The sequence below is a fragment of the Stegostoma tigrinum genome, chromosome 1 (assembly GCF_030684315.1).
Source record: "Stegostoma tigrinum isolate sSteTig4 chromosome 1, sSteTig4.hap1, whole genome shotgun sequence".
NCBI lineage: Eukaryota > Metazoa > Chordata > Chondrichthyes > Orectolobiformes > Stegostomatidae > Stegostoma > Stegostoma tigrinum.
The window spans coordinates 75,663,963-75,680,481 of record NC_081354.1 but is presented as its reverse complement, the minus strand read 5'-3'; the positions used below and the strand labels follow the sequence as shown (position 1 = coordinate 75,680,481).

General features: G+C 44.0%; 1 protein-coding gene across 1 annotated transcript in view; it reads left to right on the top strand.

Annotated features, from left to right (window-relative positions):
• Positions 1-16,253, top strand: part of LOC132205997 (uncharacterized) — a 35,609-nt gene extending 19,356 nt beyond the window's left edge. The window contains exon 5 of the mRNA XM_059647792.1: positions 12,483-16,253. Within this exon, the coding sequence (XP_059503775.1) occupies positions 12,483-14,600 (2,118 nt within the window). The 3' untranslated portion in view covers positions 14,601-16,253. The remainder of the gene's footprint in view (positions 1-12,482) is intronic.
• Positions 16,254-16,519: the final 266 nt, after the last annotated feature.

The window sequence follows — 16,519 nt, the reverse complement described above, 5'->3', positions numbered from 1 at the left end:
ACCCCACCACCCAAGACATTTTTCCATCCCCATCCTTGTCTGCTTTCCGGAGAGACCACTCTCTCTGTGACTCCCTTGTTCGCTCCACGCTGCCCTCCAACTCCACCACACCCGGCACCTTCCTCTGCAACCGCAGGAAATGCTACACTTGCCCCCACACCTCCTCCCTCACCCCTATCCCAGGCCCCAAGATGACTTTCCATATTAAGCAGTGGTTCACCTGCACATCTGCCAATGTGGTATACTGCATCCATTGTACACGGTGTGGCTACCTCTACATTGGGGAAACCAAGCGGAGGCTTGGGGACCACTTAGCAGAACACCTCCACTCGGTTCGCAATAAACAACTGCACCCCCCGTTTGCAAACCATTTCCACTCCCCCTGCCATTCTTTAGTGCCTCCTGCACTGCCACAATGATGCCACCCGAAGGTTGCAGGAACAGCAACTCATATTCCGCTTGGAAACCCTGCAGCCCAATGGTATCAATGTGGACTTCACCAGCTTCAAAATCTCACCTTCCCCCACCGCATCCCAAAACCAGCCCAGTTCGTCCCCTCACCCCACTGCATCCCAAAACCAGTCCAACCTGTCTCTGCCTCCCTAACCTGTTCTTCCTCTCACCCATCCCTTCCTCCCACCCCAAGCCGCGCCTCCATCTCCTATCTACTAACCTCATCCCAACTCCTTGACCTGTCCGTCTTCCCTGGACTGACCTATCCCCTCCCTACCTCCCCACCTATACTCTCCTCTCCACCTATCTTCTTTTCTCTCCATCTTCGGTCCGCCTCCCCCTCTCTCCCTATTTATTCCAGAACCCTCACCCCATCCCCCTCTCTGATGAAGGGTCTAGGCCCGAAACGTCAACTTTTGTGCTCCTGAGATGCTGCTGGGCCTGCTGTGTTCATCCCGCCTCACATTTTATTCTCCAGCATCTGCAGTTCCCATTATCACAAAAGCAGGAAAACATCTGTTTCCCATCAAATATTTCTTCAATCATTATGAAGTAGTCTTTCAAAGTCAAATTAACATTTCAAGATGTTTGCCCTACTCCATGCTGCTAACTTTCTACTTTGTTTATCTTTACTCTTTTGGAATATGAGTGTTGTTAGCAATGTCAGCATTTTTTGTCCACCACCATAAGATATGGACCATTCAGCACATCGAGTCTGTTCCACCATTGAAGGAAATCGTGGCCGATCTGATATTCCTCAACTTCACTTTCCTGCCTTTTCTCCAAAACTCCAAATTCCCTTACTAATTAAAAATCTATCTCGCTGAGCCTGAGCAGCCCTCTCTGGCAAAGAATCCCACAGATTTACAACCCTCTGAGAAAAAAAATTTCTCCTCCATTTCTTTCTTAATTTCGGAATAAGGAGTCACACATCAATGACCTTTGGTCCCAGAAACAAACTTTCTACATCTACCCTGTCAAGTCATCGAAGAATCATGTATGTTTCAGTGAGATTGTCTCTCATTCTTCTATATTCGAGCGAGTGCAGTCTCAATTTACTCATCCTCTCCTCATTATAGAGTCCTTCTGTACCCGAAATCAGCCTAGTGAGTCTTCTATGGATTGCCTCTAGTTGCTCCTGACCTGAGTGGCTTGCTGGGCTATTTCAGATGGCAGATATAAGTCATCCACTTTGGAATGGGTCTCAATAAGAGTATAGAAAATAGGGGGAGGAGGAGGTCATTTGATTCCTCAAAACGATCCTGCCATTCAGCAAGGTCATGGTTGATCTGTTCCAGGCCTTAAAATCTTCTTCTTTACCAGCTGTTTATTGCCCCCTCGATATTTCAAAAATCCATCTCCTCTTCTGAGTATTTTCAGTGATCTAGCTTCCACAGTTCTCTGGGTAGAGAATTTCAGTCATTCACCACTCTCTGATAGAAGAAATTCTTGAGTCATTTGGCCAACGTGGACAGAAGCTTTACCCCCTAAAGGGCAGTAGTGAACCAGATTGTCCATTTTAAAAAAAAACAAATAATAGTTTCATGCTGACCAACAGTGAGACTAGCTTTTACTTCCAGATTTGTTAATTGAATTTAAATCTCATCAGCAATAGCCTCGTCCAATGACATTACTGCTCCAGTGACATTACCATTATGCCACTATCTTGAATATTGCTGAAGAAAGCTTGGCAGTTAACAGTTCCCTGATGCATTTTGCTGGAAACATCTCTACCGATCAGAGTCTATTTCTCAACCAATCAGCACCATCTAACAGGCAGCCTGGATTGTTATCTCCTTCAAATTTTTTCTTCTTGTAATTCTGTCCTGATGTGTGCCAGACAAAAAGCTTTCACAGCGCATCTCATTTTTAAACAATATTAATTTTTTTTTGTTCAATATTTGTTCTTGCAGTGAGACATCACTGCCTAACCAAGCATTTATTGCCCATGCTTAATTGCACTGGAGAAGATGAAGTGCCTTCTCAAACCAATGCAGTCCTTGTAGAGTAGGCAAAACCCACAGTGCTGATAGTAAGGGAGTTCCTTAATTTTAACTCAGCAACTGCAAAGGAGCAACAACATAGTTCTGTGTCACAATGGTATCTGATATGGAAAGGAACTTGGAGTGTTCTCATGTATCTGCTACCCTTGCCCTTCTAGATAGTAGTGCTCATGGGTTTGGAATTTGCTATCATAAGATCATAGGAAATAAGCACAGGAGTAGCTCTTTCAGCCCCTGAAGCCTCCAGGGCTAGTCAATAAAATCATGACTGATCTGACACTAGTCGTATCCGCTTTACTACTCTATTCCCATAAGTGTTGATTTCCCCTTCATATGAGGTGCCTTGATGAGTTTCTGCAATGCATCTTGTGGACAGTGTTAACACTACTGCAACTGCAAGTCACTGGTAGAGGGAACAAATGTTTAAATGGGATATCAATAAAGCAACTGCTTTGTCATGGATGGCATTGAGTTATTTTTGAGTAGTGGAGCTGTAATCGTGAAGGCAAGTGGAGAATACGCCTTCACTGTCTTATAGAACATTGAACGTAGAACATTACAGCACAGTACAGGCCCTTCGGCCCTCGATGTTGTGCTGACCTGTCATACCGATCTCAAGCCCATCTAACCTACACTATTCCATGTACGGCCATATGCTTGTCCAATGACGACTTAAATGTACCTAAAGTTGGCGAATCTACTACCGTTGCAGGCAAAGCGTTCCATTCCCTTACTACTCTCTGAGTAAAGAAACTACCTCTGACATCTGTCCTATATCTTTCACCCCTCAATTTAAAGCTGTGCCCTCTCGTGCTCACCGTCACCATCCTAGGAAAAAGGCTCTCCTTATCCACCCTATCTAACCCTCTGATTATTTTATATGTTTCAATTAAGACACCTCTCAACCTTCTTCTCTCTAATGAAAACAGCCTCAAGTCCCTCAGCCTTTCCTCGTTAGACCTTCCCTCCATACCAGGCAACATCCTAGTAAATCTCCTCTGCATCCTTTCCAAAGCTTCCACATCCTTCTTATAATGCGGTGACCAGAACTGTACACAATACTCCAAGTGCGGCCGCACCAGAGTTTTGTACAGCTGCAGCATAACCTCTTGGTTCCGGAACTCGACCCCTCTATTAATAAAAGCTAAAACACTTGTATGCCTTCTTAACAGCCCTGTCAACCTGGGTGGCAACTTTCAAGGATCTGTGTACATGGACACCGAGATCTCTCTGCTCATCTACACTCCCAAGAATCTTACCATTAGCCCTGTACTTTGCCTTCTGGTTACTCCTACCAAAGTGCATCACCTCACACTTGTCTGCATGAAACTCCATTTGCCACCTCTCAGCCCAGCTCTGCAGCTTGTCTATATCTCTCTGCAACCTACAGCATCCTTCGCCACTATCCACAACTCCACCGACCTTAGTGTTGTCTGCAAATTTACTAACCCATCCTTCTACGCCCTCATCCAGGTCATTTATAAAAATGACAAACAGCAGTGGACCCAACACCGACCCTTGCGGTACACCACTAGTAACTGGTCTCCAGGATGAACATTTCCCATCAACTACCACCCTCTGTCTTCTTTCAGCAAGCCAATTTCCGATCCAAACTGCTATATCTCCCACAATTCCATTCCTCCGCATTTTGTACAATAGCCTATTGTGGGGAACCTTATCGAATGCCTTGCTGAAATCCATATACACCACATCAACCGGTTTACTCTCCCCTACCTGTTTGGTCACCTTCTCAAAGAACTCAATAAGGTTTGTGAGGCACGACCTTCCCTTCATAAAACCGTACTGACTATCCCTAATCAATTTATTCTTTTCTAGATGATTATAAATCCTATCCCTTATAACCTTTTCCAACACTTTACCAACAACTGAGGTAAGGCTCACTGGTCTATAATTACCAGGGTTGTCTCTACTCCTGTTCTTGAACAGGGGAACCACATTTGCTATCCTCCGGTCATCTGGCATTATTCTTGTAGACAATGACGAGTTAAAGATCAATGCCAAAGGCTCGGCAATCTCCTCCCTGGCTTCCCAGAGGATCCGAGGATAAATCCCATCCGGCCCAGGGGACTTATCTATCTTCACCTTCTGAAGGATTTCTAATATCTCTTCCGTGTGAACCTCAATCCCACCTAGTCTAGTAGCCTGTATCTCAGTATTCTGCTCGACAACATTGTCGTTTTCTAGAGTGAATACTGTTGAAAAATATTCATTTAGCGCTTCCCCTATCTCATCTGACTCCACACACAACTTACCACTACTATCCTTGATTGGGTCTAATCTTACTTTCGTCATTCTTTTATTCCTTAAATACCTATTGAAAGCCTTAGGGTTTACTCTGATCCTATCCGCCAACAACTTCTCATGTCTCCTCCTGGCTCTTCTGAGCTCTCTCTTTAGGTCTTTCCTGGCTACCTTGTAGCCCTCAAGTGCCCTAACTGAGCCTTCACATCTCATCCTAACATAAGCCACCTTCTTCCTCTTGACCAGAGATTCCATCTCCTTCATAAACCGCAGCTCCCACACTCTACAGCTTTCTCCCTGCCTGACAGGTGCATATTTATCTCGGACACACAGGAGCTTTTCCTTGAATAAGCTCCACATTTCTACTGTGCCCATCCCCTGCAGTTTCCTTCCCCATCCTATATTCCCTAAATCTTGCCTAATCTCATCTTAATTGCCTTTTCCCCGGCTATAACTCTTGCCCAGTGGTATACACCTATCTCTTTCCATCACTAAATTAAACATAACAGAATTGTGATTGCTATCACCAAAGTGCTCACCTACTTCCAAATCTACCACCTGGCTGGGCTCATTACCCAGTACCAAATCTAATGTGGCTTCGCCCCTTGTTGGCCTATCTACATACTGTGACAGGAAGCCCTCCTGCACACTCTGGACAAAAACTGACCCATCTATAGTGTTCTCAGTCAAAATCTGGAAAGTTGAAGTCCCCCATGACAACTACCCTGTCTCTCTCACTCCTATCGAGAATCATCTTTGCTATCCTTTCCTCTACATCTCTGCACCTTGTAGATAGTGGACAGTCTTTAGCGAATCAGGATATGACTTACATACCACAAACGACTTAGCTTCTAACCTGCTCTTGTAGCCACATATATGTATGGTTAGTTGGGTTCAGTTCTTGTCAATGGTAACCATCAGAACATAAATTTAGTTATGCAAATGTTATTGAATATCAAGACCAACGGTAAGATTCTCTCTTATTATAAATGGTTGTTGCTTGGCATTTATGAGGCTGAATGTTACTTGCCCCTTCTCAACTCAAGCCTGAAGTTATCCAGGTCTTGCTGTGTATGAACTTGGGCTACTTTAGTATCTGAGAAGTCCTGAATGATGTTGAACATTGTGCAGTCATCTGCAAACATCTGACCTTATGAAAGAGGGTGAGATGGTGGTTGGGTGCTGAAATGGTCACTGATGAAACAGCTGAAGATGATGGGCCTAGGACTCTTATCCTGAGGAATTCTTGCAGAGATTCTTGCATTGATCTCTAACCACCACAATCATATTCCTCTGTGCCAGTATGACTCCACCAAACTGAGAGAAATCCCCCGATTCACATTGACCTAATTTTGTGAGAGCCCTTTGATGTCACAATTGGTCAAATGCTGCCTTTGTAGCAAGAGTTGTTGCACTTGCCTCATCTCTGGAATCCAGCTGTTCTGTCCATGTTTGGACCAGGTTTGAATGAAGTTAGGAGCTAACTGACCCTGGCAAAATGCAAACTGAGCATCAGTGAGCAGGTTATTGCTTTGCAACTGCCAGTAGGCATCACTGTTAACAACCCCTTCCATCAATCTGCTGATGAGCAAGAGTAGACTGAGTTACATTTGTGATAACACGGTGTGAAGCTGGATGAACACATCAGGCCAAGCAGCATCAGAGGAGCAGGAAAGTTTGATGTTTCGGGCAGAAGGGTCTCGACCCAAAACGTCGAACTTTCCTGCTCCTCTGATGCTGCTTGACCTGCTGTGTTCATCCAGCTTCACACCGTGTTATCTCAGATTCTCCAGCATCAGCAGTTCCTACTATCTGAGTTACATTGCCCTGCTTTTTGTGGACAGCATATACCTGGGCATATATATTGTTGGATGGATGTCATTGTTCCAGCTGTTCTGGAACAGCTTGGGTAGGTGTGCAAGTAGTTCTGCAGCATGGATGTTCACTGCTATTGCTGGGTTATTGTCAGGACATTGCCAATTCAGTGTCTTCAGCTGTTTCTTTCTGTAGCATGAATTCATTTGGGTGAAGACCAGCACCAGATGCTGTGGTCTTGAGGTGGAGGCCGAAACAAATCATCTAGTAGCCGAATCAGAGATAGGCAGGTTGACTTGACTGATAATACAGTAGAATTAAAACTTTCAAAGATCCTCAGAATTTACCTTGATGATTCCTAACCGTACTTGGTGAATTACCAATCTTACACTTTGTGAGTAATTGATTCTAGACACCAGGTTTGTTGCTTAAACATACATTAACAAAGCAGTAACTTTAGCAGAATAAAATAAAACAGCAAAGTAATCTTCTCTGATTCTAAACTAATAACCTTGGTTTTTAGCTCCAGTCACACTAAAGACAAACAAACACTTGTAAAGGGATAAATTAAAGGAAAGAAAATAACAAAATTAGTCAGATTACATTCAGCAGTTTCCACAATGTGTTATTCCACAGGTATAAACCATTATTTTTTAGTTGATTTTCTGAAGTTGTTGATCATTGCCAGTCTGTTATGACACAGAGAAAGACACTCAAATCAACCTCCCGACCTCTGAATTAGTAACATGGTAGAATAAAAACTTTCAGTGACCCTCAAAATTTGACCATAATGGTTCCTAATCAGTCTTTTTGAATAGCCATTTTAGGCTTTATGAATAATTGGTGATTTGTTCACTCTGAAGAAGTCAGTGATACTTAGAACTTAGTTTTATTCTCTGAACATCCAACAGCTGACAAGAGGAAGCTTTCAAATGTTTTCACTGTCACATCAACTGCTAAACTCCTCATCCTCAGAAACAGACCAAAAATAAGTTCAAACTCTGTGGCTCCTCCGTCTGTTTGACCATCATGTCCCCTCCCAGACTTGCTGGTGCCAGTTCCCGGGTGCTGACCTCATTAATAGCCAAATATCTGCTGTCTGGTTAAACGTACTGTTTTCTCCAGCGTCAAAGCGTGCGTAGATCCTTTGGTTAAGAACCAACCTGCAATTAACTTTCATGCCTGACGTCACAAACAAACGTAAGCTGCTGCTCACGGGCCAAAACTCATCTTCGGCTCGGAGTTCACAACACAAAAGTTGGTGAAAAACAAATAATGAAACATCAGCAAGGGTTCTAATTACTCCCAATTCTAGCTGATGATCATTCCAGTTGCTTCAGGCTTGACTTTTCATCTGATGCAACAGGTATCCATGTCATCAAGGATGGGGATATTTATGGAGCATCCAGTTCCTGGGTAATTGTTCATTGTACATCACCATTCATGATTGGCTGTGGCAGGATTGCAGAGCATAGATCTGACCTATTGGTTGAGGGATTTCTTCGTTCCATCTATTACATGCTACTTTTACTATTTGGCATAAGACTACATTGGCACCTCATTTTCAGGTTTGGCTAGTACTGGTATTAGCATGTCCTCCTGCACTCTTCAGTAAACCAAGGATGATCAGCTGGCTTGACGACAATGGTAAAAAAGAGGAAATGCTATGCTATGAGGTTACGTATTTCACACACCTAATGGGGGAAAAAATACAAAAGAACTACAGATAATAAAGTGTGAAGCTGGATAAATACAGCAGGCCAAACAGCATCTCAGGAGCACAAAAGCTGACGTTTCGGGCCTAGACCCTTCTTCAGAGAGGGGGATGGGGGTGAGGGTTCTGGAATAAATAGGGAGAGAGGGGGAGGCGGACTGAAGATGGAGAGAAAAGAAGATGGGTGGAGAGGAGAGTACAGGTGGGGAGGTAGGGAGGGGATTGGTCAGTCCAGGGAAGACAGACAGGTCAAGGAGGTGGGATGAGGTTAGTAGGTAGGAAATGGAGGGGCGGCTTGGGGTGGGAGGAAGGGATTGGTGAGAGGAAGAACAGGTTCGGGAGGCAGAGACAGGCTGGACTGGTTTTGGGATGCAGTGGGGGGAGGGGAAGAGCTGGGCTGGTTGTGAGATGCAGTGGGAGGAGGGGACGAACTGGGCTGGTTTTGGGTTGCGGTGGGGGAAGGGGAGATTTTGAAGCTGGTGAAGTCCACATTGAATCCATTGAGCTGCAGGGTTTCCTAGCGGAATATGTGTTGCTGATCCTGCAACCTTCGGGTGGCATCATTGTAGCACTACAGGAGGCCCATGATGGACATGTCATCTAAAGAATGGCAGGGGGAGTTGAAATGGTTCGCGACTGGGAGGTGAAGTTGTTTATTGCGAACTGAGCGGAGGTGTTCTGCAAAGCGGTCCCCAAGCCTCCGCTTGGTTTCCCCAATGTAGAGGAAGCCACACCGGGTACAATGGATACAGTATACCACATTGACAGATGTGCAGGTGAACCTCTGCTTAATGTGGAATGTCATCTTGGGGCCTGGGATAGGGGTGAGGGAGGAGGTGTGGGGGCAAGTGTAGCACTTCCTGCGGTTGCAGGGGAAGGTGCCGGGTGTGGTGAGGTTGGAGGGCAGTGTGGAGCGAACAAGGGAGTCATGGAGAGAGTGGTCTCTCCGGAAAGCAGACAAGGGTGGGGATGGAAAAATGTCTTGGGTGGTGGGGTCGGATTGTAGATGGCGGAAGTGTCAGAGGATGATGCGTTGTATCCGGAGGTTTTGTGGGGTAGTGTGTAAGAACGAGGGGGATCCTCTTTGGGAGGCTGTGGCGGGGGCGGGGTGTGAGGGATGTGTTGCGGGAAATGCGGGACACACGGTCAAGGGCGTTCTCGACCACTGTGGGGGGAAAGTTGCGGTCCTTGAAGAACTTGGACGTTTGGGATATGCGGGAGTGGATTGCCTCATCGTGGGAGCGGAGGCAGAGGAATTGGGAATAGGGGATGGAATTTTTGCAGGAGGGTGGGTGGGAGGAGGTGTATTCTAGGTAGCTGTGGGAGTCGTTGGGCTTGAAATGGACATCAGTTACAAGCTGGTTGCCTGAGATGGAGACTGAGAGGTCCAGGAAGGTGAGGGATGTGTTGGAGATGGCCCAGGTGAATTTGAGGTTTGGGTGGAAGGTGTTGGTGAAGTGGATGAACTGTTCGCGCTCCTCTGGGGAGCAAGAGGCCACGCTGATACAGTCATCGATGTAACGGAGGAGGAGGTCGGGTTTGGGGCCTGTGTAGGTGCGGAGGAGGGACTGTTCCACGTAACCTACAAAGAGGCAGGCGTAGCTGGGGCTCATGCGGGTGCCCATGGCCACCCCCTTTGTCTGTAGGAAGTGGGAGGAATCGAAAGAGAAGTTGTTGAGGGTGAGGCCGAGTTCGGCTAGGCGGATGAGGGTGTCGGTGGAGGGGGACTGGTTGCAGTCCCAGAACTGCAGATGCTGGAATCCAGAAATGAAAGCAGACATTGCTGGAAAATCTCAGCAGGTCTGGCAGTATCTGTGGACAGAAATCAGAGTCAGCGTTTTGGGTCCAGTGACACTTCAGAACTGATGGTAGCTAGGAAAAGATTGGTTTTTATGCAGAAGATTGGGTGGGAGAGGGAGGGATAAAGAATAGACCCCACTGAGAGAGAATAACAGTTGGAGAGACAAAGGCGTGGATAACAATCAGCCTAAGAGAATGAACGGCTGTAAATCAGGGTTATTAATCGCTAACAATGGTCGCGTGTAATAGCAGACCATGTGATAACAATGCCTGGTGCGTGGAGATTGGTGTAAGGACATGGGAGAAGGTGATTAAAGCCCTAAAATATTTGAACTTGATATTGAGTCCAGAAAGCTGTAGAGACCTAAAGTGTCAGAGAAATCACAGATGTGAGTGGGAAGTGACTAGACAAGAAGAGAAAAAAAATTGAGTCAAGGTAGGAAGCGATGAGTTCTATGGGGCAGGAGTAGGAGTAGACAGAAACAGTAGGTCTGCCCGGACAGTTCTGTTCATGGATTTTGGGAAGGAAGTAGAAGTAAGCTGGACGGGGTTGGGGGATTAAAAACTTGGAGGCAGTGGTGGATGAGATCATAAGACATAGGAGCGGAAATTAGGCTATTCATCCCATTGAGTCTGCTCTGTCATTCAATCATGGCTGATAAGTTCCTCAACCCCATTCTTCCGCTTTCTCCCCGTAATCCTTGATTCCCTTGATAATTAAGAATCTATCTATCTCAGACTTAAATGTACTCAATGACTTGGCCTCCACAGCCTACTGTGGCAGTGCTTTCCATAGATTCACCACTCTCTGGCTGAAGACATTTCCCCTTATCTCCTTTCTAAAAGGTCTTCCCTTTACTCTAAGGTTGTGCCCTCAGATCCCAGTCTCTCCTACCGATGGAAGCATCTTTCCGACGTCCACTCTGCCCAGGCCATTCAGTATTCTGATCATCAGATCACCCAATAAAGTGAAGTTACTGACTGTTGGAGACATGGTAGTCTGATGTTCCATGGTGGGGTCATGATCCAGGCCGAGATGGAAAGAGGTATCTGAGAGTTGGCGCTCAGCTTGTACAATGTAGAACTCAGTCTACCAGATAACAACACCACCCTTATCAGCAGCTTAATTACGAGGCCTGGGTTGGCTCTGAGACCATGGAGTGCAACCAGTTCACGGGGAGATACATTGAAATGGGTGAGGGGTTGGAGGCAAAGAAATTGAAGTGACTAATGTCATGCCGACAGTTCTTGATGAACAGGTCAAGCGCGGGCAAATGGCCAGATGGAGAGCTCCACGTGGAGGGAGAGTGTTGGAGGCGGCCATAGGGTTTTGTGGTACTGAGAATGGACACCTGTCCAAAGAAATGGGCATGGAGGCAAAGGTGACGAAAGAAGAGTTCAATGTCATGTCGTGCCAAAATTCATTGAGGTGGTGATGCAGAGGGATAAAACTGAAGACATTTTCCAAGTATAGAACATTCAACATCAGTGGATGAAAGGCCAGAAAGGATAGTAAATACAAGATGAGGTGGGGTTGGGACAGGGGTTTGAGTCAGAAGGAAGGAAGGTTTGGAGGACCATGGGTATCTTTGACATTACACAGTTCAGTTGAGCATAGTACTGCAGCTGGCTCATAGCAGCTTGTAGATGCCCAGTTTTGACTTGCTAGATCTGTTCAAAGTCTATCCAGTTTGGCACGGTGATAGGACCAGACGACAGGGTGTTTTCCAAATGAAGATGAAACTTGTCTCCACTAAGACTGTGCAGTAATCACTTGTGAAACAGCAGTCACGAATGGAGGCTTCTGCAATAGTTAGATTGATGAGGATGTGGTCAAGTCAACTTCTAATGCTTTTTGATCCTCTTGCCACCTGCTACTCCCCACTCTGTTATTTAGGATCTGGCTAGCTCTGTAAGGAATAATTCTACCAAGATGCCCACAACATGTTCTGTGCCCTTGCCCCCTCTCCGTTCCTCCTCCAGCGGTGTTCAGTATGGAGAAGTAATGATTCATTAGCTGAGATGGTGGTACATGGTGAGTGGTGTAATTCAGAAGGTTTCCTTGCCCAAACTTGACCTGACGCAGTGAGATACAATGGGGTCTGGAGTCAATTTTGAATGCTCCCAGGGCAATTCTTGCGTGACCGTATATCACATTGGCTTATATTGAAATGCACACGCATATATCCTGTCCTGCATCGATGGGTAGTAGTAAGGAAAGTACAGCAATTAATTTTAAATGTCTCATTTTGATGAGTTGTTGCATTCAAACTGCTGTTCCACTGAGTTCAACTTATTAAGCATGGAATGTGAGTTAAAAAGCTGAATACTTCTGATCTGTATGTTATATTTGCATACCGTTTGATCTTTCATAAAGAAAGCTTTGTAGTATTGATTCTAATTCCTGCATTTTTTTTGTTGTTTCTTTCTATAAGAATTACAATCCAGCAAAACCTGAAATGACCTGTCGTCATGATCTCTGCAGCGAATTATCCGTTGTAGTGATAGGAATATACAATGAGGATATGGGTGTTAATCAGTGGAAGAAGTTTAAATCCACAGAGGAAGCCATGTTGTTTATTAATCAAGAATTGCTCCTGGATTGGAGAACATATCACCATGGTTACTGCTTCATTCGTTGCCTTGGTCATGATGGAAGAAAGATATCACAGCTTCTTATTCTGCCTCCAGTGTTGCGAACCAGTAGTAATTCTCTGAAAAAACTTAAAAATAAACATGCACTGAATGTGAATATTCTGCTCTTGGACTCTGTGTCCAGGCACCATTTTTATAGAACTTTGCCAAAAACCATAAATACATTCATAAATTTGAACACTAATGTCTTTAAAACTGGATACGTGTTTGACTTTGAGTTGGTTCAAGGTATAAAAAGCAGAACATTTGAGTCTCTCCAAGCTCTATTTGGTGGTGAGGCCTTTAATCCACTTAAACCATTTAGTTCATTTGTGCTACCACCAAAGGCTGTGGATTTTAACAAGACACTTGGACATTTTAAAGATTTTGGATATGAGATTTTATATTTGGAGGATATGTGTTGGAAGTGGGAATGGGGTTTGGTGAAAGAGCTGAGAGCCCTTAACAAAAAGGCAGTCTTTTCAGAAAGAGTAAAGTTGTTTTTGGAAGCAGTCAAAAGAAGTGGAATTGATAGGATAGACGTTTCGTACTCTAGCTGTGATATTCTTCAAGAGAATATGGTGAAGGATATGTTTCATGGACCTGCTACCTTATGTTACAATGGTATCCATCAGCATACCTACCTTCTGCAATATATTGAATACTTTATCACTCGTTTCTCTTTCTTGCAAAAGCCTCTATTCAGTTTTCTCATGTTGGATACCAATCATGAAGATACAGGCCTCAGGTTAAAGCAATTGGATGAAGATCTTGCCAAACATGTATCTTTCTTGGCTGATCAACAAAACACTGTGACCTTCATTCTTTCAGATCATGGCAATAATTATGGACAATTTGTTTCAATGACTACTGAATCCCAGATTGAGATATTCCACACTACACTGTTTATAATTGTCCCAGACACAGCTGCTATTTTACTGGGTGAAGAGAAGATCAAATCCTTGCACACAAATCAGCGCAGGTTGATCAGCCTTCTCGACATTCATCATACTTTGAAAGGTCTATTGCCACCTTTTGGAGCAAAATATGGGAAAATTTTGAAAGATGGAATGAATACTGATGGGTTACTGAGTCCAGTTTCTGCAAGTAGGACCTGTAACAGCATTCCCAGGATACCTCCAAACTTTTGCATTTGCCAAGACTTTGAAAAACCAGCTGTAAGTGATTCCAGATTTGCACTGTATGCTGAATTTGCACTTGGTCAAATGAACCATGAAATCCTTCAACAACAGAGAGCTTCAAAAAATTCTCATATAGGCTATGTGGCCTGCCAAAAATTAGTTGGTGTTAGATTTGACAATGGGAAAGTCCATGAGGATAAAAATGAGACCATTGTGGAATTTGATCTTTATGTAAAGGCTCCAGAAAGTGCAGGTCATGATGAAGAAAAATACTTTGTGGTCATCAACTTCTGTTCTCAGGTAGATACTGCACTGACTTTAGTAGGAGTTGACCGCTTGACCCCATATAGTCCTTACCAGGTTTGTGCTGCCGATAATGTTGATTTAAGGTTATGCATCTGTGATTTAGAAAATGGTCATGAAGCACCAATTTTATATTGGAAAAATGTTTTGACCCCAACAGTTTCTTGGACTGAAACTAACTTCAGCTCAATTCATGAATCCTGTTTGTACCTCATCAAAAGACATTATACATCTGGCATTGTTCTGGCAGTGGCTAATACCTGTCCACATGTGCAGTATGATATTGAATTTGATTTTCTGACAGTAAACATGTACTCTTCATCTGTAATGCCTGTAAATGTATCACTTTGGCCTGGAACTGAGAAGCTCCTTACTGTTGGATTTCAGAAAGCTAAGGGAAAACCTTGGAAATATAAATATTCTTTAAATTACAGAGCAATCCCATTGCAGGACAAAAGCACAATATTGAATTAAGAGATAACAAGGTGTAGAGCTGGATGAACACAGCAGGCCAAGCAGCATCAGAGGAGCAGGAAAGCTGACATTTCAGGTGTAGAAATGGGCGAGGGGAAGGGGTTCTGAAATAAAAGGGAGAGATGAGGAGGCGGATAGAAGATGGATAGAGGAGAAGATAGGTGGAGAGGAAAAGAAGTTACCCCGCACATTGAATTAACTCTGGTTGTTCATTAACAATAATCTTCACTCCGGCAGAATGTTAGCCTGCAGTGACTAATCATGGTGAAATGTGAATTCTGATTTATAACTATTATATAGAGGATACTGCTTCCTGGCATTGAAGAAAGGATAAAAGCCAAGTCTGTAATAGTGTGAAATGCAAGCAAGATTAATTTGTTGAAAAGGTTCCTTGTAATGCACAGGGGATGTTAATGGGAAGTATGGGACATGGTTTAAAATATGGATGCTCCCTTAATCTTTAGGCTTCTAGGATTAGTCTTTATGGCCCAGAAATGCAGAGTGGAAATATTTGGGTTTACAAATACCAGAAAAGTTATTTTTAATGATCTGACACCGATGCATTGTGTGCATGCACACAGTGTTTAAATGATTATAAAAATTCTGTTATCACAATACACCAGTGTATTTAAACAGTGTTAATTGGCATTTGTAACAAACATGTGGCTGGTTATTGTCAATCACACATGCATGCACAACATATTAAGCTGATTTTTGAAATTTGAAATAATTATTGTAGTTTGTTTTACAGTTTATTTATGTCACCAGTTGTACTATTACATTAATTGGTATTTGTAGAAGAGCTATCACTGTTAATGCACATGATCCTTGGTGTCAGCGACTGCAGCCAATTTTCAAAACAAATATAGAACTCAGGAGCTCCTTAGGGTATCATGGATGGAATCTTTACCTTAGCTTTATAATTGTTGAAGTTTCATGGTTTGGATTGCTTAACACATCAAATTAATCACTAAAATTATGGTAATTTTTTTTGTGCACTGCAGTGTTCCACGATGAGTTCCAAAATCTCTATATTTACCAAATGTAGTGTGATTACAATACCTGGGTACCAAGACTTTACATGGAAGCTCTTGAAAGCAGTGAAAATTCCATTTGGAAATCTGAGTGACGATTGATACGCTCAAAAAAGTTTGCTTTAATTCTTCACCACAATGAAAGGATGAGGTGTCAGGGCATTTGGGCTAAGTAATAAAATGTGAGGCTGGATGAACACAGCAGGCCAAGCAGCATCTCAGGAGCACAAAAGCTGACGTTTCGGGCCTAGACCCTTCTAATAATTTGTTTTTTAGCGTCAGGACCTGTCAATTCTGCCAACTTTCACCCCCATAAACTTAAGGTCAGTCAAAATTCACAGGAAACCAGATGGATACCTGGCATCAACCTAGACGCCAGAAAAGACAACAGCAGAAACAGCCCTTGTTGACCCTGCAAAGTTGTCCTTACTAACACCTGGGGGGTGAGAGCTCTCCAATTTTGGCAGTCTCCCTGACAAGTCAAGCAGCAGTCTGACATTGTCTGTAAAGTATAATTCCGTGAATATGACTGTCCCAGACATCACCCTCACCATCCCTGGATATGTCCTGTCCCATTAGCAGGACAGACCCAGCAGAGGTGACAGCACAGTGGTATACAGTGAGGAAGGTGGTGTCCAGTGGGGCGGGGTGGGCGGGAGGCAGGGGTGCAGTGTCATCAACATTGACCCAGACTGTATGAAATCTTATGGCTTCAGGTTAAGCATGGGCAAAGGAACCTCCTGCTGATTACCACGTAGTGTCCTCCATCAGCTATTTATCAGTACTCCATGTTGAACAAAGCTTCGTAGCACTGAGGATGGCAAGAGCACAAAATGTACTCTGGGTGGGGGATTTCAATGTCTGCCACCAAAAGTGGCTTGACAA